This window comes from Paroedura picta, chromosome 13, assembly GCF_049243985.1.
Source record: "Paroedura picta isolate Pp20150507F chromosome 13, Ppicta_v3.0, whole genome shotgun sequence".
Taxonomy (NCBI): Eukaryota; Metazoa; Chordata; class Lepidosauria; order Squamata; family Gekkonidae; genus Paroedura; species Paroedura picta.
In genome coordinates this window covers 5,892,323-5,917,305 of record NC_135381.1, presented here as the reverse complement: position 1 = coordinate 5,917,305, position 24,983 = coordinate 5,892,323, and the positions used below count along the sequence as shown (strand labels likewise).

General features: G+C 50.4%; 1 protein-coding gene across 5 annotated transcripts in view; it reads right to left on the bottom strand.

Moving 5' to 3' along the window:
* Positions 1–24,983, bottom strand: part of SFSWAP (splicing factor SWAP) — an 86,791-nt gene that overhangs the window by 904 nt on the left and 60,904 nt on the right. For 4 of the 5 annotated variants that reach the window (XM_077308480.1, XM_077308479.1, XM_077308483.1 and 1 more), the window contains 5 exons: positions 22,898–23,169; positions 19,924–20,079; positions 17,753–17,872; positions 7,677–7,844; positions 5,690–5,762 (listed from right to left, as the gene is read on the bottom strand). In XM_077308480.1, the coding sequence (XP_077164595.1) occupies positions 5,690–5,762; positions 7,677–7,844; positions 17,753–17,872; positions 19,924–20,079; positions 22,898–23,169 (789 nt within the window). The remainder of the gene's footprint in view (positions 1–5,689; positions 5,763–7,676; positions 7,845–17,752; positions 17,873–19,923; positions 20,080–22,897; positions 23,170–24,983) is intronic. The other variant, XM_077308481.1, reaches the window with a different exon arrangement.

Here is a 24,983-nt window from a genome sequence, read left to right as displayed (position 1 = left end):
ACAAAGCAGTCAATACTAGTAACCCCAGGGTTCCCCAAATATCTGAGGGATTGCCTTTCTGAATATATGCCCCAGAGAGCAGTACGACCTAGTAACACCAATCAGTAAAGGATCCCTGGCCCGAAAGCAATACATCTGGCCTTGAACAGAGCCAGGTCTTTCTCAGCCCTTGCTCCTGCCTGGTGGAATGAGCTCCCTGGGAAGATCAGGACCCTGATGGAACTTGGCAGGTTCCGCTGGATCTGCAAGACGGAGCTCTTCCGCCAGGCCTGTGGTTGAGGCCAGTTAGGAAGATGTATCCCTAAAGTTCTGGCCCCCTTCCCGTCCCTCCCCACCTCCCTGCCCCTCCTCAGCCAACACCACAGCTGGCTAATTAAGCTCAGTAATTACCGTCTTGCTGATTGCAATCTTATTGTTTCTTGTTCTTTTAAAGTGCATTGTTCTGTCCTACTGTCCATCAAAATTATTGTTTTTGTTACTTAGTTATTTAGTATGTTGGTCACCGCCCTGAGACCGTAAATCCAAGAGAGGCGGCATGCATGCATGCATATCTCTGCAGTACAATAGCCAGTGCATCGGTATGGAGAACGTTCTGGCCCTGTCCTCGTGTCTACTGTGCCGTGGCATCTTGCCCTCCAAGGCACAACTAAAAAGTCATGACTCCGACGCTCGAGGGATTAAGCGTGGCACATCATTGCCACTTGCTTTTTGTCTCCTGGACAGTTTCAAACCTGGCCTTGAGGAAGGTGGGAGACTAGAATCTTCTAGGCGCCAGCAAGACACAAAATGGGAGTGTGTTTTCTCTTCCATGTTATCAGATATTGCCATTTTCTGATCTCCAAGCCTTAATTTGGAGATATGGAATGTACCATACGCCCCCTTTCTCAGCTTGGTCTGACCCAGGCTTTCTCAGACAGGGTTTTGTGAAACCCTAGGGTTTTCTCGGGTTTCCAGAATGGGTGGGAGTCAATTAATTAATTATATAATTAGACATTTCTTGGGTGACTAGGGACAAAGCCCGTTGCATACAGGAATACAACGGGTGCTAGATTGGGGTGGGGGTAGAAGAACTCTGTGGATGGCCTCTCCCTTCCCCCAGGACCTGGAAAGGCTGCAGGCTGGAGGCCCCTGGGCAGGGAACTCACTGGCAGGGATCTGCAGCTTCTGAGGGAAGTGGAAGGAGGAGGGGGTGGTCAGGGGTGGGGGGTGGAAGGTGATTGGCTGGTCGCTGGACAGACAGGCAAGCCGGTTGGAGGAGGAGGAGGCACTCAGGGGCGGGACAGCCGCCCTGAGTGGGTGTTAAGAGCTGAGTGGCACTTAAGGCATGAGACCAGCTCCTCCTCCTAGTCTTTACCAGAAATATTAAGTGGAACAGGTATGACCATACATGGCCATGTTGACCCCCCAAAATGGCCAATGATGGGTCTGGTGGGGATGGGAAGGGGAGGGATCCTGGGTGGGCGTGTCCACAGCTCTGCTTCCCAACCATATCCTGCAGCATTGTGCCATTTTTGGAGTTTCTCAAAGCTTGAAGAATGTTTCAGGGGATTCTTAACAGTCAAAGAGCTGAGGAAGGTGCTCTAACCACTGCATGTGCATTGAGAAAATTTAGACCTGAGTTCAGAGGCAAATAGGAGACCGTTGAGAGATTCAGGGTATGAGCTTTTGAGAATCAGAGCTGCCTTCATCCGAAACGGCAAAAATCGTGACTGAACGCCCGGTTTTGAAGGGGAATGGCAAATCCCAGTCTGGAAGCAACTACTGGTTAGTGGCAATGAGTGCTTGCCGTTTTATTATTTAGAGATGTATATGATGCCTGTGCAGAGGCTGCTCAAGGTGGCTCAGAAACACAATAAAATCACAAACCGTGACGGAAGAATTATCAATAATAAAACAAGCCATAAAAACAAGCCATAAAAACATCCATCGGCCTCAAATGATATTCATAAAAGACGTCCTGGGTGAGGAGTGGATTCCAAACACAGCTAAGGAAGATGGAACCCCCCCCCTCAGTTAAAAAAAATTCAGATGCGATGGCCAACCATGGCAAGGAGAATCTGAACAAAGGGAGAGTGGCGGACTCTAATCTGGAGAACTGGGTTTGATGCCCCCACGTCAACTTCACATGAAGCTAGCTGGGTGACCTTGGGGCAGTCCCAGTTCTCTTGGGGCTGCGCTGACAAAGAAGTTCTCTCAGAGCTCTCTCAGCCTCACCTACCTCACAGCATGTCTGTTGGGGAAGAGTTGTGGGAGGCAGCTCTTCTTTAGAAAGGACGCAAGACTAGGCAGGCCCATTCCTGCCCCCTGGAACCATGATTCGTAGACCGGGGAACTGGATGTTTGAACTTAGTTAAGCTCCCTTCATCACTACAAAGGCGCAATGTAGGAAACACAGAGCTGGACGTAACCCCAAAGACCATCTAACCCAGGGGTAGTCAAACTGCAGACGGATGAAAAGCAACAGCTCCCTGGGAACGCGGCCCTTGCTGCAAGAGACATTTGCAGATGGAACTGGATTCCTCAGTGAGGAAATGAAGTCAAAAGGCGCCCAGCGGAAACCCTGCTCGCCATGCCCGCAGGCCCAGCCCAGAGCCACATGCCTCCTTTGTGGCGAACGGAGCCCGATGGCTTCTGATGCGGCCCCGTGTTCGCCATAGCCCCGTGCGGCCTGAATCCAATGGCTCACAGTGCCAGTCCATTGTGTCAAGAGAGCAGGAGCCGGCTGACTGCAAGGCAAAGGGGGGGAAACAGAAGCTGCCTTTCTTCCCCGTTAAAAATAAACGCGAGATCTTCAGACCAATCTCCCTTTGAAAGATTACTTAGAGATGCTGATAAAAACACACAGGTTTCCTTGCTGGCAACTCAGACGAAAGTCCCTTTTTAGTTCAGGCTCGGTGGCTAGCCAGATGCCTTTGGGCACGGCACGTGCGGACCCTGAAGTGCAGAGGCACTCAACCTGTGGTCCTCCAGATGCTCATGGACTACAATTCCTATGAGCCCCTGCCAGCATTTGCTGGCAGGGGCTCATGGGAATTGTAGTCCATGAACATCTGGAGGACCACAGGTTGACTATCTCTGCTGAAGGGGATGGCCTCCCATCGATTAGGCTCTGCAGAGGTATTCTGCAGTGGGGATCCCGCTGAACTGTCCCAACTAGTAGATGAGATCCCGATCTTGAGTTAAGTGCGGCGGCTTTGAATCTGGACAGCCTGGTTTGGTTCCCCGCTCCTCCACACGCTGCCGGCTGCATGACCTTGGGCTAGTCACTGTCCTGCTAGAGCTGCTCTCATAGCAGTTCCACCTGAGCTCTCTCAGCCCCACCTGCCTCACAGGGTGTCTGTTGTGGGGAGAGGAAGGGAAGGCGATTGGAAGCCAATTTGGGGACTCCTTTGGGGAGTGAAAAGCGGGGCATAAAAACCAACTCTTCTTCTTCTGGTCACAGAGCAGTTCTCACTGAATTCTCTCAGCCCCAACTCCTTCACAGAGCACATGTTGTAGGGGAGCGAGAGGGAAGGCGGCTGGAAGCCGTTTCCTCAGGCAGTGAAAAGCAGGGTATAAAACCCACCTCTCCTCTTTGTAAAATCAACTCATGTCTGAACGAGTTGATTTTACGGCCACCTCTCACAGCCGTCAGTTCCTGTGAATTATCCGCTGGGCAAAGAAGTGCTCTCTTTTTATCAATCCTCAATTTACCGCCGGATAACAAGGGCTGAGGATGGAGTGCAGCGGCCGGTGCTCTCAGCTGCAGCGCCCGTGTTACGGTGGACAGGGAACTGTGTTTGGGAGTGCGTGAGAGCAGAGACCGTCCACTGCCTTGGCTGGCTGGAGCCATATGCTGACTGACTGGCCTAACTGTCTGGGCAGAGGAGGTGGCCCTCCTACACACACAAGCCCCTAATTATCATGGTTGATTAAAATTTCTATTCCACCCTGCCGCTGGTTGACTTGGGGCCGATCACAACACAGTTAAAATTCCAGAACGATCTGTCGTTCACTCTAAGATCTCATGTGAGTTGAAATTACAGAAGAAATGATCCCTGCCGTTTACCCACAAAACAAAGATTAAAAGCTGACATGCTCAGCCGCTGGACCACCCTGAGGTCACCTCAGCCCTACTCGGTGTACCCCTCAGCTCCTTGAGCCTCCAAGGTCACTGTATTGTGCTTACCACCTTTAGGAGCTGGTCCCCTCCAGGTTCTGTTGGTCGTGAGCTCCAGAAAGTGCAAGGCTTCTGCCGAAACGGACCACTGGTTCATCGACATCAGTACTGCCTGCTCAGACTGGCAGCAGCCCGCCAAGGTCTCAGGCAGGGAAAGGACTCTCACATCACCGACTACCTGGTCCGCTTGGCTGGAGGTGCCAGGGATTGAACCTGGGACCTTCTGCATTCTAAACAGATGCTCTGCCACTGAGCCACAGCACGGGGAATTCTATCCGGCCACTGGACAGATGCTTTGCCACTGACTAGAAGACAACAGCTAAAGAATTGTAATTTTTTTTGGACTGGCGGGCGGTGGGGGAGAGCACCCCATGTAAAGTGCAAGCTTCCAAATGGGGTCTGTGTGTCAGATCCTGCCAGCTTTCCTGCTTAATCTTCCCGGATTTTACTCCTCACTGCAGTTGCCATCCCACACGATGTTTACCTGCCCGGGTCTCAGTTTTTGGTATTCCAAAGGGATGGTTCTCCCCTTTTCCGGCAGGAGAGAAGCCGCGAGACCCAGCCTCCCGGAACATTAGAGAAATTCAAATCCCTGCGTGGAAACCACCCAGCCGAGTCAAAATTAAAATATGCAGGGAGCGAGACGGGGGCGTGCATGTTTGAAAAGAGCGACAACCGACTGGGGCTATCAGAGGTTGCCCCCCCCCCTTTACTGCATGGCATGAAAGATACTGAAAACAGGCAGGTTTATAGCTGCGCTCCATTCAGCGTGTCAAAGGCCAGATGCAAAGCCCTTGGAGCTGTTGCAGCGACACGAGGACAGGCAACAGCTGGCTGACGGACATTTCTATTACGGCCTGAGGTTAACCACCAAAACAAACCTGACGACTCCCTGTCCCCAACTATATGGGGTTTTCTTTTGCCATCGGAGTTAAGAGCACAGTACAATTTTCTTTTAAGTGCTTTTTGTCTTCTGTCTTTGTCTTCTATAAGGACTGTGATTAGCCCAAGGTCTCCCAGCTGGCTGAGTATGGAGGTAGAAGTCACCACTCTTAACCACTACATCAAACTGGCTCCCTGCGGAAAGAGCTGAGGAAGACTCGCGAAACCGGCTCGTATCCTGGGTGCCAGTTTTCCTCCTCACTCTGTCTGCGGGAACTCCGGAGGGGGTCCGTGGCCTTTTCACTCCTACCTTTATGAACTTGGCCACAAGCTAGGGAAGTAGCTGACTCCACCCAGAGGTGGGGGGAGGGAGCAAAAGGAGGTCCAAGTTGACCTAACTTTCATGGGTCCTCGAAGCCTGAACATTTATTTTGGGCTTCTCCACAGTCAAAAGGTTGAAAATAAAGGCAAATAAAGAAACTCATATCTTCTAAACCGGACAGACATAATTTGGGAAGGGCAACAATTACAGACCAGTTGCAATAACCCTTTCAGAGCCAAGGTTTCTGAGCCTGCAATTAAAATGCAATTACAAAACGGTTCGTTCTTTACGTGTGAGGCTGGCAGAGTGGACGTTTGATACTGTACCTGAGTGATTTTACTCTGTACTGACGACACGATGGCGGAAGAGATCTGGCCGTCTTTCTCCAAAGAGACGCCCCTGAAAAGACAAAAAGGGGACGCGGGTCAGCATTCCGTTATCAGCACGTGAATCTGGACATCACGGAAGCTGGCTGCCACGCCCACCGAGAAACAGAACAGGCAGAGAGTAGCAGCCACCAATAGAGTCCCATGAGCCGATCACATCCCTCCCTTAGACAGACTCAACACCCCTTCATTGCAGGGTTAATAAGACTGGCCTAGGTTTATTACAGAGATTAATATGCAGCAGACTGAACACTGGAAACGCACCCCCCCCCAATACTATAAGAAAACGAAGAACGATTTAAAAAAATAGACACTGGAAGGATGGCCCAGTCTGGCCTGATCTTGGAAGCCAAGTTCTCTTCTCCTGTCTGCCACGGAAAAGTGGTCCAATGTTGTCCTGCCGTGCGACGAGTAGAACTTCACCCTCTTCCCTCCCGATTTCTAATCAGACTGAGAAATCGGGTCAAGTTCTCCTGGCCTTTGGGTGTAATAAAGAAAGGTGTGGCTTCAACAGCCACCCCCCCCCCACCCATCCATGTCCCAACAAAGTTGACTTCAGCATTTCAGCATTTTGTTTAATCTGGATGAAACGTCATGAAGGAGAGTACGATGAAAAATATCTCTCCTTTAACGTCACTGAACAGAGTGAGTAAGAGAACCAGCACTCTGGACAGGAGCCAGTTCTGAGAAAATCAAACTGGGCACAGGGTCTCTAAGGCAGCAAGGAAGGGTCTAAGAGGCCATCTGCTCAATTTGGCTCGTTGTGTGCAGTTTATGAAGAAGAGTGGGTTTCATATATGATGCTTTTCTCTACAAGGAGTCTCAAAGTGGCTTCCAATCGCTTTCCCTTCCTCTCCCCACAACAGACACCCTGTGAGGGAGGTGGGGCTGAGAGAGGACAGCTCTAAGTCTCCCAGCTGGCTGTGTGCGGAGGTCGAAGTTGTCGTTATTAACCACTGCACCAAGCTGGCTCCATGAGGAAAGAGCTGAGGAAGACTTGCGAAACTTGCTCACATCCGGGGTGCTAGTTCTCTTCCTCACTCTATGTACTATGAGATTAGAGTGAAGATATTTCATCTTCCTCCCCCTTATGATGCAATGATATACTGTTTCATCCAGATTACATGAAAGACAAAAATACATTTAGTGAGGGTGAAGCCAACAGTATTGAGCAGGGGTAGTAAAAACTGCGGCCTTTCAGATGTCCATGGACTACAATTCCCATGAGCCCCTGCCAGCATTTGCTGGCAGGGGCTCATGGGAACTGTAGTCCATGGAAATCTGGAGGGCTGCAGTTTGACTAACCCTGGTATTGAGCCACACGGTTTCCTTTTCCTTTTTTGATTACTGCACCATCCTATGTGATTTCCCTTTGGGTCATTTCAATTTGACGCAACAAGGCAGATGACCGGAGAAGGAAGTGGAGGGAAGCCTGCTTGACTTGCCAACAGCTGCCGAATAACATCTGGCCTGAATAAGTTTCTCCTCTGCTTGCGGGCACTTAAGCCTGGGCACAGCCACAGGTCAAACCCCTGGGCGAGAAAGGATTTCCGGCCCTTAGCCCGGAAGAACCTGCCTGGTGGACCGGGACTGGCTCTCAATGTGTTCATTTTCTTTACAAACTGCACTTTTTAGTTTTCAATGCTTGTGACGTTGTTAAAATGGGTTTTGGTTATCTCCCCCCCCCCCCCCCCCCGCAGTAAGCTTTGGGCTGAAAAACGGCATTAATACACCGAAATTACCGCTAAGCAGTCATGTAGATAGATTAGGTACGTGACCCTCTCTGTTTGTTCTAGCTGTAGAGAGAGTCGGCGATCTAAGTGCTGGTTTTGTTGGCAGGCCTGCGAAGCTTCCTTCCGTCTAGACTCCCATTCGGAACTCCCTGGCCCGGATCCCACCACCTGCGGGCCTTCAAAGAGCCCATTACCTGGACCGCTCTTGGCTGGATCCTCTGCTCTCCACAGGAGAGACGCTGGCGGAATGGGTCGCATTCTTCGGTGCCGACTGCTTGCCTGGCGAGACGGAGGGCGAATGAGATCGCGCCTTGGACTTGGTGTGGGAGTGAAATCTTCTCTTCTTCTTTTCTTGAGGACTTCTGGGACCGAGAAGCAAAACAAAACGAACAAGACAAAAGTGCATTACTTCACCGCCAAGCTACATGGGTTAGCTGCAAAGGGGTGGGTGGGGTAGGAAGGACACAGTTAACAATAAGTCTTCCCAGCCCTCAAGACAGCAACGCCGTTCTTGCATCAGTAGCACAAAAGTCAGAATCTCTTTTGAAAATTTCTACGTCCGCCATTTGCCGGGGAAGACAGATTGTGGGAGTTAGCCTTGAAAAACTGGCTGACCCTGGTTTGCCCTCTTTCTTGCAGAATGATCAAATAGCAATCGTCACACTTGTGCTTTGAAAATATCTGGTGTTGCTAAGGCGAAGGAAGAAATCAAACGACTGATGAGGAAGCTCAAGGCAGGCGACTGCTGAAAAACGCACTCAATGTCTTGTCTGTAAAATGGCTCCTTTGAGAACTCGATCGATCACACTTGGACAAACGTCAACAATATTTATTTTATATTTATTTACTGCTCCTCCCCGCCGGCTTGAGGCGGTTTACAACAACATAACACGGCAGTTAAAATACCCAACCCACCAAGCCCCCACCCTTCCCCCTCCCTGCTAGCTCGGTAACCACATCCTCCATCTCCCACCTCTGGGTGGGATGTTTCAGAGGAGGGATGCAGTCGATGTTCCGCCACCTGGCCTGAACCAAACGCCTGGTGGAAGAGCTCTGTCTTACAGGCCCTGCGGAACTGTGACAGAAACTGCGGAACAGGGCAAATGACAGTCAAATGTTGCTTCATTGCTTGACTGGATTTCTCCACCTTTTTTCCTTCAAAGCAGAGGGTTGTGTGCGCATGTGTGTGAAGCCCATGGGCCAAAGCGTGATCCCGACCACTGCCAGCCTGAATTAAACTGAGCCCCCCCAGCAACTAATTTGAAATCTCTTAAAGAAGGCTGGAAATCCAATTACGGACGTCCCGGGTAATGGGTGGATTTGGCCCTAAGACAGCGATACCAATTTTACTTGTCTGCAATAGTGAGCGTGCGATCCTTCTGATTCGGTAACACTGCCTAGCAGACATAACCGTCAATTGCTATCGTAAGAGGAAGAGGTTTTATGGGGACGTAAAATCCTTTTTATTGTAGGCATAACAAGGGAACAACACAAATATCTGGCAGACTTTCACGACTGCCACCCCCCATAGCCTGTAGCTTTGCGGATCACGTTTCCTTCTGAGGAACAGCCCCTTCTTGGGGTTGATATGCTGTCCCTATGGACTGGGGCAGATTACAACTAAAACGTCAACAAAAACAGCAAGAGGCAGTATCGATAAAACCACGGCCAATACCAGTAAGTACCCTGCCACACCTCCTCAACCATCTCCATTCACTGTTGATGAAATGACCTATTAACCACAAGGCACAGATGGAACGCTCTGTCTAGGAAACTGATGCTTCGTCTTTATGGTGCTTGGGGGAGCCACAGTGGGAGGGCTTCTGGAGTTCTGGCCCTGCTGGTGGGCACTTGGATTTCAGCCATTCTGTGACACAGAGTGTTGGACTGGACGGGCCATTGGCCTGATCCAATATGGCTTCACTTAGGTTCTTATGTCTGGGGCAGTGATGCTCTGTCTTCATGGTGCTTGGGGGGCCACAGTGGAAGGGCTTCTGGAGTTCTGGCCCTGCTGGCGGGCCTTCTGATGGCACCTGGATTTCGGCCACTGTGGGACACAAGAGTGTCGGGCTGGAAGGGCCACTGGCCTGATCCAACATGGCCACCTACAGCTGCCATCATGGGCCAGGATTAAGCATGCCGCTTTGAGAAATAGCATTTGTGGAACAGTAACACTGGGGCAGGGTGGGGAAGAAAAGAGAAACCTTAATCTTGTTCATGGTCAGCAGCTGCAGAGCCTTCAGGTGGTTTTCCTGCAGTGCCCTGTCTGACGGGATCAGGTGAGAGTTACACAGATTTCTCTGACTGCTGCGAACAACTGGACGTTTAGCTTGGCAGCCTGAAAACCCCTTCAAACGGCTGTCGCCAAATCAACCTTCTAGCAGTAACCCAACATGCTGGCGTCTCTCGCTGAGTGCTGTTTTGTACGCTGTGTTAAAGGCCGGCAACATGTGCTACAGACCCAAGGTGTCTTGCTCTCTCTCTCCCTTTTAAAAGCGGCACATAAAGCCCCTTTTGAGCAGCTGACTGTAAAAATTGCGAGCCCTTTTCTCAAGTATGCTGGAGGCAGACGCATGAGTGGTGCCCCTATTAAAACCCCGGAAAAGTCATAATGCCGGAGTGAGATTGATGCGCGCTTCCTTCAAGTACTCTAGCAACCTGCCTACTCTAGTAACCATGCCACCAAACTGATGGTCAAGTATTTTAGGGTCTGTAAGGCACAGCTGTTCTACTGGGCTTGTGGCCGAGGCCTACAGTAGCATCTAGCTGCTGACGACGCCTTTAGCCACCTGGCTGTACTCCTCGGTGGGGGTTATGTTAAGTGTCCCCCCTTTCCCATATAGGAGCATTAAAATCGAAACATAAATAAATAACGTCCATAGAAAGAAGACATCAGAAGGGCAGCCGGTCGGGGTGGGGGGGGTGGGGTGGGGAAGGAGGATAAAATTAAAAGGCTTAAAATTAAGCCTTTCTCGACTTTTTACTGTTGAGAATCCCCTGAAACATTCTTCAGGCTTTGAGAAACCCAACAAATGGCGCAATCGTCCAGAATACGGTTGGGAAGGAAAGCTGTGGACATGAACACCCAGGGCCCTCCCACTTCCACCCTCTCCAGGCCCATCGTTGGCCATTTTGGGGGGAGGGCGGGGCAGCTGGGTTGACATGACCACATATGGTCATAGCACCCGATAAACGTTTAACAAATTTAAACATAACATAAAAAATCAACTCCCAACTTTCGCGGCACCCTTGCAGGGCCATCGGGAAGCCCCAGGGAGATCTTGGTGGGCTTTAAGGTGGCCCTTGTACACAGATCTTGTTGCCCTACTGCAGACCGACATGGATTCCCGCCCGAAACGAGACCACAGAAAAGGGAGGCTGGATACCGAGGAGCTTCATAACTGACTCAACAATCATCCTCCAAAGTTATCTTTGCCGCTCGTTTAAAATGTAAATATTCCGAAGCTCAGGCTGCTTCATCTTACTACAAGGAGAGCGAATGTCAATTGAGGTCACCCTCCTCGTTTACATTCTATATTACAACCCGGGACGGTGTTATCACAAGAATATGGGGAATGGCGACCCTTGACGCCTCGGACATTTAGAAGAAAAGCGCTGAATGTCTGCAACCGCCCGAACCTCGCAGCGTGAGAAATACAGGAGGAAATGGCCAAATTGACTTAATAAAAGGCTGCTCGATGTTTTTTTTTTTTGAACAGCCAGAATATATTCTTTTCTAAGGTTAGGTTTATCCCCGGGTTCAACTGAAAAAGAACCACTTGCAAGTCTCTGAGCACACAGTTTTCTGTACGTTCTCTGTACCGTGATTACTTGTAAGGTACAGAGTGTGGATTAAAAACTAATTGACAGGAAGCAGAAAGAAGGGAAAAACGAATAGGTCTCAAGGGGAAGAAGAAGAGTTGGTTGTTATATCCGGCTTTTGACTACCCGAAGGAGTCTCAAAGCGGCATAGTCGCCTTCCCTTTCCTTTCCCCACCACAGACACCCTGTGAGGCTGAGAGAGCCCCGATGTTACTGCTCACTCAGAACAGCACTATCAGGACTGTGACAAGCCCAAGGCCACCCAGCTGGCTGCATGTGGAGGAGTGGGGAATCAAACCCGGCTCACCAGATTGGAAGCCACCTCTCTTAACCAAGCTGGGAGCAGTGGAATACCGACGAGGATCAGTGTGGGTAATGGAGCCACTTAATTTTTTCATAAATGATTTGGATTTGCGGGTTGGCCGTAGAGTGGCGGCGTTTGTGGATTGCTGCAAATTGTTCAGGGTGGGGAAAGTCAAGGCAGACTGAAAAACTCATCTCGAAATTAGGCCAGCGGGCAATTACGCGGCCAATGATGTTCCAGTGCAGCTAAATGAAAGGTGAGACAGGCTGGAACAGGATGCCCGATGCTTAGACGTATGCTGATGCCATCTCAACCGGTTATGATCCAGGGAGATTTTTGTGACTCGTCTTGGACGAGTCAAAGTAAAATGTGGACTCTGCAGCGGGGAAGAAGGCAAACCACATACAGGGTACTGCAAGAGAAAGGATGGAACATAAAACGGCCAATATCGCAATGCATCTTGGATGCAGAGCCCCTTTCCTGAGAGGAAACGCTAAGCGCCCAAGGCTGTACAGTTTAGAAAAATATATCACTAAAGAGGTATGGCAGAGATACCCAGAAATACTGAAGCTGCAGGGGAGGGGGGAACCCCCCAAGGTATTTCCTGTTTTTTTTTGGGGGGGGGGGTGAGATTTCAGCTATTAATTCATCTAAGCTTGGCTTTCCCAACTATGGTTTTGAGGAACCATATGATGCCACGAAAGACCCTCAATGGTATTGTGGGGAGTGAGGGAGTTTCAAAACTATGGCCCTCCCACCCTGTGAAAGTAAAAGTACAATTCTACCCTTATTTGGACAGCTTGACCTTCCCCCTCCCAAAGTGGCCAATGATGGGTTTTGGAGGTGGTTGGGAAGGGGAGGGGCCCTGGACATTTAAACCTCTGCTGCCAGAGCGTGTCTCTCTTCCCAGGGGCGTGGCCAGCTGACATCACTTCCTGGTCCTGCGTGAGACAGGATACTGGACCAGACAGGTCACTGGTGTGGGCCATTAAGATTCTTCATAGATACTCATTATTTAGGGAGGAGAACCAGGCTCCAAAGAAAGCATTAGCCCTACTCAAACAGAGTTAATTTGTGCCTCAAACAAAGTATCCAAAAAACAGATTTCGAAAATCGCATACAACGGATGGAGACAGAAAGCCACAGGGGCACCACAGCAGAAGCAGAGTGCTAGGCATGCAAGCAAGTCTTATGCGGGGAAAATGATCTGCAATTCACAGAGAAATGTTGAGTCGGTCGAAGATTAATTGCTTTTATAGCGAATTCAATTTCAATAGTATATGCTTGCTAACAAATGCTTTCTTCCATCCACAGTAAAGGGTTTTCTTTTCTCTTTTCGTGTGCTGTTGTTGCAGAACACCGTGAATAACCCATTAGTGTGTGTCCTCTCTCGCAAGAACATTTTTTTCTTTTTTTTTGCACACAAAAGGAGAGGAGAAGCCAGCCCGGGGCTTACGAGCGCCTGACCTTCCCTGTTCCTCTCGGAAAAGTGCTGCACAAAGCCGCTTGTGTTGCGGTCTCCTTGACATCTTCCCCCTGCTCCCGACTGGACTCAAAGAGGAAAGGGGATCAAGGGCTGCTGGGAGAACTTGGGGGTGCGGAAGAACATCTGCTGCGTGAGATCAAACGGACCAAAAAGGTGACCCCCTTGGGAATCCATGGGGTGAAAGATAACAGACATGACTATCAGGAGGATTTAAAAGGAGGACTTAATTTTACAATTAGATATACCAGGCCTTCCCGACAACGGTTTCATGAAACCTTGGGGTTTCTTGAATGGGTGGTATATATAAAATAAATACATTGTTACGTTTTTCCAAGGGGATATATGACCATGGATGGTCGTGTCAACCTCCCCCTCCCAAAACGGCCAATCATTGGCCTAGATGGGGTGGGAAGGGGCGGGGCCCTGAGTGGGTGTGTCCACAGCTCTTGCTTCCCAGCCATATTCTGCACGATCGTGCCACTTCTGGGGTTTCTCAAAGCCTGACGAATATTTCAGGGGCTTCTCAAGGGCCAAAAAGCTGAGAAAGGGATATACAATTGTGAGAAACTAGAGTTTGAATTGAAAAGGTTTACCCATAATGGCAAGTGTTTTTGTGGGGTGTTGGTGGAGCTTTTCTTTCGGCACTGTCTTGAGTGGTTCCGCTTCTCAGGTGAGCATATCAGAACGACACCTGGCAGACCGCATGGAGGGAGAGGGGACAGCATTTTATTGATGGTCGTTTCCTGGCTTCAACCGTAGGCCTGGCCGGACGCCTGCTGTCTAACAGGCCCTCTGGAATGCTTTATGATCCTGGAGGGCCTGGTTCTCACCTGGCAGGACGATCTACCAGGCCAGGGCCAAGGCTGAAAAGGACCTGGTCCTGGTGGAGGCCAGTTTTACTTCACGGCCAGCAGTTTCTCTCCAGCTCTGAAAGACTCATTAGATTGCCTCTGGGCATGTCTCCTGCATCCGATGGAGGCTAAAGGCTAGAGTAGGGGTAGTCAAACTGAGGCCCTCCAGATGTCCATGAACTGCAATTCCCATGAGCCCCTGCCAGCATTCGCTGGCAGGGGCTCATGGGAATTGCAGTTCATGGACATCTGGAGGGCCACTGTTTGACTACCTTTGGACTAGAGGTTATTTTTACCGCCGGCGATCACAGATCCCATTGAGCAGCCGGGATCTAGCACCGTTAGCAAAGCTGCATGGATAAAAAGCTGTTGGCAGCAGATGTCTCCAACGGAAATAAAAATTAACAGTTTGGAAAGCAGCAGAGAGCAACTTTGGGGAAACTCTTCCTTTCCAGATCTCGCCGCCTCCTTACATACATGGAAAGCGCTTCACTCTCAAACTGTCCCTCGTATTTCCATATATTCGGTTCACAAGCCGTCTGACTGGGTAACGGGCTGTATGAACGAGACAACTACGGAAACCAGCCCCCCCCCCTTTAAATTAAGCATGTTAATGAGGCTTTTCTCCTCTTCTGTTGGACTCTGCAGAGCTCTCCCGTCTCTGCTGCTGGGGTTTCATTTCCACAGTACATTTCTTCCCTGCTTGCACGGAAGGAGAGGTCATTCCGCACCGAAAGGCGCGGTTGCCAATCTAACAGGGATGAAAAAAGGGACAGGGAAAAAAAAGAAAAAAACCAAACACATTTTCTATTTCGATAAGGGCCCTAACTAGCCAAAACCAGGCATGCGTGTTTGGGGAAGAGAGTGCCACTTCTGGGGCTTCTCGAAGCCTGAAGAATGTTGCAGGGGTTTCTCAAGGGTAAAAAAGCTGAGAAAGGGTGGGATAAAGCAGGGGTAGTCAACGGGTGGTCCTCCAGATGTCCACGGACTACAATTCCCATGAGCCCCTGCCAGCAAATGCTGGCAGGGGCTCATGGGAATTGTAGTCCGTGGACATCTGGAGGACCACAGGTTGACTACCCCTGCATCCCTGACCAGTGGCTTGCCTTCACCTGGATCAGACGTTCTCAACCTTCCTAATGCCACGACCCTTTAATCCACTTCCTCCTGTTGTGGTGATCCCTAACCCTAAAATTATGCAAGGGTTCTTCCACAGAAATTAAACCAAAACTGACCAATGGCGGGACGATCCATGGTTCATAATTGTATATAAATTGTTTTTTTTTCTGGGGTTTCTCAGTTCGGTTCTGCCTCTTGTCCCACCATGCCGATCTCGCTCTTTTCCGCTGCTCCAGACAGACGAACGCTCTATCTCGATCTACCCCCCAAGGCTGTTGCGTGGATGGTGCCACCCCAGCCAAGCTGCCTGCCGTGCCATGACCCCTGATCGACCCCCCAAAGGGGTCCCGACCCCCAGGTTGAGAACCACTGACCTGGATGGTCTTGGAGCTAGTCTGATCTTGTTGCGTCTCGGAAGCTAAGAAAGACGGACTGGTCACTGCTTCGACAGGAAGTCCAGAGTCGCTACAGAAAAGCAGGTAACGACAACCCACCTCTGGACAGCTCTTGCTTTGAAAACACCGCAAGTCCACTGGAGCTTGATGGCTCTTTGCACCAACAACCAGTGGCCCACGGCACCCAAAGACATGCCCCCGCATGTTCTCTCCACCACGCGCGAGTTTCCCTGCAGACAAATCACTCCGGAAAGGACGGGTGGAGGATAGGGAGAGTGTAGTCTTACATTCAAAGCCTGTTTTGCGCCCAGCCATCCAAGAATAAATGGAAACGCTGCGTGGGATGAAAACACACGTCAGCATCTGTTTCGGTACTCTGAACTCTCCGCGGCAAAAAAACAGCTCTTAGGCGGCAGAGTTTCCCCAGCGCTCTCTCGGAGTCTTCATATTGTGTGACCATGTTAGACAGAGCTGCCTTTGAAGAATCAGGGGCGTTTGGAGGGAGCAAGCAATGAAGATCTCCAACATGAGCCTTCTGACTTTCTGCCTGCTTGAAAACATCCCAGGGAGAGGACTGAGCTGTTGCAAAACCGGTTGACGACACAAAGATAGATTGCGTGTGAACAGAAGGCTCTCCTGAAGCTGACATGGTGGCTGAGTTCACGGGGCTTGTTCTGGTTGCAGGAAAGGTAGGGTGTGTGTGGGGCCAGACGGATCAGCCGCACGCTGTAGAGGACGTGTGAGCAAGGGCAGCTGGCGGTAGGACCCTAGGTATGCTGCGTGCTCAAAAAGCTCTTGGCACTTACCACTTCCCTTTGGCAGGAGGGGGAAAAATATCTCACAGTTGTAGATTAGAAGAAGAAGAAGTAGAAGAGTTGGTTCTTATATGCCACTTTTCCCTACTCAAAGGAGGCTCAAAGCGGCTTACAGTTGCCTTCCCTTTCCTCTCCCCACAACAGACACCCAGTGGGGTGGGTGAGGCTGAGAGAGCCCTGATATTACTGCTCCCCCCCCTCCAAGTCTCAATCCTCGCGTCTGATGCCATGGGCACATCCCCACACTTGTGCCAAAAGAACTGTTGCCATCTTGGCTCGCGTTTGTAGTTGTGAACATACTGGCATCCACACTAAGCGTGGAGCCATGCGTCAAAAAGTGCAGCCAATGCCCACTTGAACCAATCAGAGTACCTTGATCGCAGTACAATGACTACCCCCTCTCATCCTTTGATCAAAGAGCACAACCCAGGCATTGAGGAAGGGAAGGGAAAGGGAGAAAAACGAGGTTATGTCTTGGCTTGTTTCAGTCAGGCAGACGCAAAAGTTCCCGGTGGGCTGCATTAGGAGACTTTTTAAAATGTAAATATTTAAATGCAATTCTTTAAGAAGAACAACACGTTGGGGTATGCACAGGGGGAGCCGTGTTAGCAGGCTACAGGAAAGCCTAAGCGAACCTCGTGGCACAGAGGCTAATGGGAGTTTCTGTGAATTTTATTAAGTTGCAATAAGCTTGTCTTCGGAGACTCGGGAGCGTTCGAGAGAAACGAAACAGAAGGCATCACATTGTGGAGGTAGCTGTAACGCAGACATGGCGAAGGGAACGCTATGTGGCCAGGCTTGGGATTTATCCCATCTGCCTGGAATTTTCTTGAGATGAACTACAGAAACCCACACTGCATGGCTCCCGCCAACTTAAGGGGGACTCCAGTTCACACCACAGGCTCTACGAAGGAGTCTGTGGAATAGCTCATGCCTACTGACGACACAGAAGTCAAGTGGAGACTTGGATGAACTCTTTCCGCTGGGGTTTTTGCTCAATTTGTATAACTGTAGTGCGCTTCTAAGAGCCTCTTGTGGCGCAGGGTGGTAAGGCAGCCGACATGCTGTCTGAAAGTTCTGACCATGGGGCTGGGAGTTCGACCCCAGCAGCTAGCTCAAGGTTGACTCAGCCTCCCATCCCTCCGAGGTCGGTAAAATGAGTACCCAGCTTGCTGGGGGGTAAACGGTAATGACTGGGGAAGGCACTGGCAAACCACCCCATATTTAGTCTACCATGAAAATGCTAGAGGGCGTCACCCCAAGGGTCAGACATGACCTGGTGCTTGCACAGGGGATACTTTAACCTTTACCTTTAGTGTGTTTCTAATGGTCTGAACTAGGCCTCAGTGTTGTACCACCAACCCAAAAAAGATAGCAAGTTTTCTGAATTTGCATATCGTAATTCTGAAGAAAAACCAAGAACCCAGCAAGGCCCTCTGAAAATACGTGGAATGGTTCCCCCACGTTTGAGTCCATACCTGGAGCGCCTCCTGCTCATTCCCGGACTGTTGCTAACACGGTAGGCTGTTGGGACGCACCTTTCTTCTCTGTGCCGTTCAGGTGTGTGGGCCCTTCTCCGGGGAGATCTTGAGCGAGATCTGAATAGGAGGAGGGGAGGGGGAAAACTTTAGCTCTCTTCAGGGTGGAACCGTCTGGCATTTCTTTCAGGAATTTCAGAGAATTCTTGTGCTCTCCAAGCCCCATTGACAGGTGGGACCCAATACACCACAGCCAATTTTTTCTCCCTTAACAAGCAAAAATGTACTTCTTTTTGAGATATTGTCAGCTTCTAGTGGGTTTCGTTTTTGACTGCATACAAACACTCGAGTTCCCAATTCCCTTGGTTCCAAAGCAGCATGCTTTTTAGATTCTGTGGTTCCTTCAGATATTAGTGGTTTAAGAGAATCCGCATGCTAATGCAATGGGCAGGTCCGTGTGCACGCAAATCTTTTAGAGACTAAAGCCAGGGAACTGGATCCTGCGAATCTGTTTTGCTAACAGAGGCATTTTCTCTTGCAGGGGAGACGTTCCCAGTCTCGAGAGCCAGGGGATTCCTTGAATCGGTGCTGCTGATAAGGGAACTCGTCTTTCAAGGAGGCCCAATTTTATAAGTTATTTAGTACACGACCAAGCTGGCTTTGACAGATGGGGAGAAACGGTGAAGAGGAGAAGGAGGAGAGAAGGGAAGAATCATCACCTTAGCTAAGGTGCTGGAAAACTCAGGGTCCCTCAAGAAGCTGACAACACTCAAAGATTTGTGCACCAAGCAGGAGGGGGTGGCTGTTTGGGCTTGCCCTTGCAACCTGCTCCAATTAACTAGAAGCCGTGACCAGAATCCTTCAGCCTACCAAGAGACTGTCAGTGAAAACCTGTGTCCTGTTAAAAATCAGAGATAATCAGGAGGGTTCTTCACCATGAAATATACTCCCTGGGGGAAAGGAGAGAGCAGAGAATCTTTTCTTCTGTGTGTGCGGGTGTTGGGACGAACCAAGTCTATTCAAAAACAAATAAAAATCCTTGCTCTTTCTCTAATCCCTACCTCACAGGGTTGTTGGGAGGGAAAAAACGGAAGAGAGGCGAAGGAGGCAAGTTGCTATAGGTTCCCACTGGAGAGGGGAGCGGGAATAAAGCTGGAGCTATGATCCTGGCAATACTTCAGAACTTGAGGTAAACACGTCCTTGAATTTAGACAAAAACCCACTCAAGCTCTGGAGTCAGTGCCTAAAAACTAAGAAGGCAGGGATTTGAACTAGTTTTGATACTAGGGTCTAGTGCAGCCTTTCTCAACCTTTTAACTGTTGAGAAAGCCCTGAGATCTTCTTCAGGCTTCGAGAAACCCCAGAAGTGGCACCATCGTGCAGGGCAGGGGTAGTCAAACTGCGGCCCTCCAGATGTCCATGGACTACAATTCCCAGGAGCCCCTGCCAGCAAATGCTGGCAGGGGGCTCCTGGGAATTGTAGTCCATGGACATCTGGAGGGCCGCAGTTTGACTACCCCTGGTGTAGGGTATGGCTGGGAAGCAGAGCTGTGGACACGCCCACCTGGGGCCCCTCCCCTCCCCACCCCCTCCAGACCCATCATTGGCCATTTTGGGAGGGGTGTGTGCGGGCTGACATAACCAGATATGGTGTATCACCCAATGTCTAGCAAATTTAAAATATAAATAAAAAATTAACTAACCCCCACCCATTCAGGAACCGCTTCCAGGGCCGTCAAGAAACCCCGGGGTTTCCCGAAACCCTGCTTGAGAAACTCCGGTCGAGTGACCCTTTAGGCACAAGGGCAATTGCAAAAGCCTACGGGCAGCATCCTTCACAAGTGACGCAAGAAGCGGCCCCCTATTCTCTGGAGGGAGGGGTCTTGAGAGGAGTGCTTTTCTGCAAACTGCTGTGCGTATTATTTTGCCCAACTCACACCTAGACTGGCCTTGGGGGGGGGGGGGGAACCCTAAGCGACATGAAAAGGGTGAGTGTGTGTGGGGAGGGCTCTGTCACAGACATAACATGTTGCAGGCCCATTGCACCACAGAGAAAACTGCAGCTCCCCTTAGAAATCTGGTCTTTCCCAGCAGGACGAAGGGCCGAGGGGAGAGGGGGGGAGAGGGTGACAACAATAAGATAAAGCAAACATTGGACAGAAGTCGAACACCTTGGCGTTTTACCAGGATTTCCCTCAAATGAGTTCCGGCAGTCATATCTTTGTGCCGTCGAGGCTGCCTGGGAACTCCCGCGCTCTGCTGCTGCTCCCATGGGTGGGCTGCTCAGCCACGGCTCCGTGCTCAATGTCCCTGTGGATTCTGGGAGTCTGCGATACGGAGGCACACACTTCACATTCAGAACAAAACGGGCTTTGACGTTTGGCGGCGTCCGCCGGGATACGGAGGAAGCATGCGCCGCCCCCGTTTCTGCTTACGAGAGGGGCCCGGGCGTTCCGGAGGAGAACAGGCACCGGTTTAAACTATTTACGAGCATTCTGCCTATATTTTTATAGGGCGGCTTCGGCTGTGTTATCTTTTCCCGCTGCCTTAAAAGGGGGAGGGGCTGCTATTAGTTTGCCGGTGATAAAAGCCGCCCCCCCCCCTACCTTGGCGCAATAAAGCTGGTGGGTTATTACAGGAGCCGACCGCATGAGATATTCATAAGGCCTCTCTGACTCCATTAAGTGAAGTTAATACCAACCATCTTGTTCAACCAGGCCCTTGTTAAAAGTCCTATTATGTCGAAAGGCTCGGTGCGTCACACGGCATCTTTTGGAGCTGAAGCTGTGCGCGGGGAGATGGCCTCCAGGGATACGGAAGAGATTCTGCCAAACTGCCTGTTTTTTTGCCAACCGAACATGGGGAGGGATTGGAGGGGGGGTGGAGGGGGGACACCCACGACCGAGCCCAGCTCCGCTGCTAATTTGGAACAGACGCACCCAGTGCCCCAAGTTTACCTGCGACAATCGGCTCATCTTAAGAAACTAATCCTTTAATGATGCCTCTCTCTTGCTAATTACTACACACAGTTCGTTAGCTGGGTAAACAGAGTAGGTGGCTTAGCGAGTAATCTATTATTGAAGTGGAGAAAGGGGGGGGGGAAATAACGATTAATGTGAAATGAAGTTCCCGGCTCCGCTGGAAAGCAAACTTGCGGCTGCTGTTTTCTCTCTCTCCTTCCCCTCCCCTCCTTTCTTATGAAGCAGCCCAAATTCATGCGCGCTTCGCTCAAGGTGGCCTTAATGAAATGGGACTTTCTGAACGGGCGGATTTCAGTGGCACGGATTTTGAAGCAAAATCATTAAATCGCTGACTGTGTAATGACTTCTTTTTGGCAACGGCGTCTCCGGCCCGTTTTTAACTTGCACCACCGTCCCCACGCCCCCCCCCCCCCCGCTCCCGAAATATTACTCCACAGGCAATAAAGAGAACGCAGGCGTCCCAATTAGTTCGGTCCTGATTGGTATTTACTGATACGGGACTGTGAAATTTGAAACGTCTCAACTAGAACGACACACACGGAGCCCTCCAAGGCTAGTGCTCGGTGGAAAGTCTCTTTATGTGCGCCACGTTTAATGTGGGCCTTTTGCAGCCGATTGGGGAAACAAGAAATCAGGAGCTGGAAGTACAACCAAAGAGGCCTGATATCTGCCCGCCCCCAATTGCACACAGTTCAACAGCTCCTCTTAATTCCAGCACAAAAGTAAGGAAGGACAAGTGTAGGGAGAGGCTGAAAGAAATGCACTGAGATTTTTCCCCTACTGTGGGTCATTGCTACAACCATCAGCCTGCAGAACATGTCTCTGTACTTACAGCTCCTGTCCTCTAAAGCTCATGCTGGCAATGAGAAATGAGATTTGCAAGCCAGAAGCCATTTTGCTGTGAAGCGAACGTCTCTTATCTGCAGGGAAATGGCAATGGACTTCCACTTTGCCAGTTTGGTGTAGTGGGTAGGAGTGTGGACTTTTAATCTGGCATAACGGGTTCGATTCTGCACTCCCCCACATGCAGCCAGCTGGGTGACCTTGGGCTCAACATGGCAGTGATAAAACTGTTCTGACTGAGCAGTGATATCAGGGCTCTCTCTGCCTCACCCACGTCACAGGGTGTCTGTTGTGGGGAGAGGAATGGGAAGGTGACTGTAAGCCACTTTGAGACTCCTTCGGGTAGAGAAAAGCGGCATATAAGAACCAACTCTTCTTCTTCTTCTACAAGGCCCAGACACCGTGACGGCTAGGATTCGGGAGGGACGAAAATGAGTGATACGGTGTGGGACTGGTCCCAGGAGTAAAGATCATTGCAAAGGGATTAGATGAGGGGTAGTCAAACTACGGTCCTCCAGATGTCCATGAACTGCAATTCCCAGGAGCCCCTGCCAGCGAATGCTGGCAGGGTCTCCTGGGAATTGTAGCCCATGGACATCTGGAGGGCCGCAGTTTGACTACCCCTGGATTAGATGGATTCATGGAGGATAAGTCTATCAGTGGCAACTAGGCACGGGGACTCAGGAGAACCTCCACCTTCTAGATCAGGGGTAGTCAAACTGCAGCCCTCCAGATGTCCATGGACTACCATTCCCAGAAGCCCCTGCCAGCATTCGCTGGCAGGGGCTCCTGGGAATGGTAGTCCATGGACATCTGGGGGCCGCAGTTTGACTACCCCTGTTCTAGATTCTCCAGGACGTTCGCCTGGCCTCAACCTTTTCGTCCCCCAGACAAGGGCTGTTGAGACAGTCGCAGCCTTGAACAATTCGACACCAAGCTCGCCTTGGAGTCCTTGTGTTGAGCTGTGAAGCTGAGGATATTTCCACACGGCATTCTGGAAGTATTTTGACAGCGTCTCCAGACTCAAAGACAACTCTTTGGCACAGACTTAACGTTTAATATTACACTGTAAGTCTGAGAGGGGGAAAAACCTGCACTCCTATAGGACGGATAGTATCTCTGAGGGATGCCTTGGCAGCATTTAATCGTAAATGAAAGGGAAATACTGCGCACAGCTGCAGCCTGGTATAGCCAAACTGAAGTCCATGCTTGCTTTAAATGCTACTATTTGAGCAGGTACATTCTGTGGGTCTCCAATGCAAACCTGCTAAATGGGGGAATTTGGGAAGGAAAGAACTTTTTGGTTCGACGCTGGGCTCACCTGGAATGCCGGACCGTTCTGTACGCGGTGGGAAGTGAGTGCTTGGCTTTCGCGTGGGATCTAGACCTGGACTTTGAAGACGAATGATACTTGGAAGGGGGCGACCGGGATCTCGTCCGAGATCTTTTCTTGTGCTTCTTTTTCTTCTTTTCCTTTTCTTCCTCCCGGGGAAGATCTCGGCTTCTGCTCGAAGGCCTCTCTGAAGCCTTCATTTCCAAGGTGGGCAACGTCCTGACGCTGGTCAACAGAGCGCACGGCATGCTGCTGACAGTCTGAAAGGGAAATGGCCGGGTGTTACGACTGTCATTCATGGCTACGGAGTGTGTTTAAACGCTTCCCAGGAAGCTCGGGTCAAAAGCTCAGCAGCGCCCGTGCACTCGCTCGGGTAGATGCTGACATGTTAACAGTAGCCTGCTTCCCATCTGTACAACGGAAATATCAATGCCCTCTTCTCTCTCTAGCCCATTTTTTAATCCCACCTTTCCTCCAAGCAGCTCAGTTGTTCCTAGGTCACCCAGTGAGCTCCACTGTGCAACAGGCACCTGAACTCAGCTCTTGTTCCGTTTGACACTCTAAACCAGGGGTAGTCAAACTGCGGCCCTCCAGATGTCCATGGACTACAATTCCCATGAGCCCCTGCCAGCATTTTCCAACATTTCCCCAACCCCTGAAACATTCTTCAGGCTTCAAAACCCCCCCAGAAGTAGCTTGATCATGCAGAATATGGTTCGGAAGCAGCACTGCAAACACGCCTACCTGCGGCTCCTCCCCTTCCCACCCCCTCCAGGCCCATCATTGGCCATTTTGGGGGGAGGGCGGGTCAACATGACCATATATTGTCAGATCACCCGACATATACTCAACAAATTTAAAAAAAATAAATACAAAATTAATTAACTCCCACCTGTTCAGCAAACCCTCCAAGGGCGTCAAGAAACCCCACAAAACTCTGTTTGAGAAGGCACTACGGTTCTCCGACTCTCCTTGGATTGCTTGGAGAACTAACAGGGGTGAGCACAGAATTTGAAATGTGTAAAAGTAACCGGAAAATGGAAAGTGCCTTGAAATTGCGGCTGAATTTTGGAGACCTCAAAGGGTTTTCGGGGTTTGCCATTGCCTGCCTCTGCACAGCAACTCAAGAGATCCTCAGTTCTCCTGAAAGAAATGGATGCTTTTGAGGATGGACTTTAAGGCAGCCAAACTGTGGCTCTCCAGATGCCCATGGACTACAATTCCCACAAATCTCCTTGCTAGCATGATCTCTTGGCAGACACTCATGGGAATTGTAGTCCATGGGCATCTGAAGAGCCACAGATTGGCCACCCCTGCTCTATGGCATTGCGCGCCCCACGGAGGACCCTGTCCTTCCCAGGCCCCACCTCCAAATGTCCAGGAGTTTCCATAACTGAATCTGACAACTCTATAGTCCCACCCCCCCCCACTTATGTCTTGGAGGGGGGGGCAGGACCTGGAAACACTGGTACAGAAGCTTAAAATGGAGCCTGGTGCAAAATCTCATTTTGGCGGGGGAGGGAAATGCTGTGATGCGGATGAAAACGTCCATGATAAAACGTTTGCCCGGGTTTCACGGCTTTGTTGAAGATCGCCACGGAGCTGTTGCTAGCGCCCTGTTGAAAAGACTGTCCCTCTCTCTATGCTGGTGTTTAGCGCCACGAGATGAGCGAGATGTGGCACCACTTTAGGGCTGCCACAGCAATCAACCCAATGGAAAGAGCTGGGTTGGCATAAACAGCACCCACGCACATTAGGTATGCAACAGGCCTGCTTCCCCTAAACAAGTGATTATTCCTAAGAATAGAGAAGCATAAAAGGAAGGGGGGGGGAGCGGTTCATTTGAAGTTTAAGGGCCATTTCACACATTATTTGGCAGCCAGTTTCCATTTCCCAAGGAGTTTTACGTTCGACGGGGAGCTGAACCCAATCGGGGCTTTTTGCCAAGCCTGTATGATGAAATGTGCTTTTGTCCCCTTTGAATTTTCAGCAGTCCTCTTTAAAATGTAAATGCAAAGCAGCTGTTCATGAAACACGAGCACGGGTCAAGCGAGCTGGCGCTTTGTACCTTGCT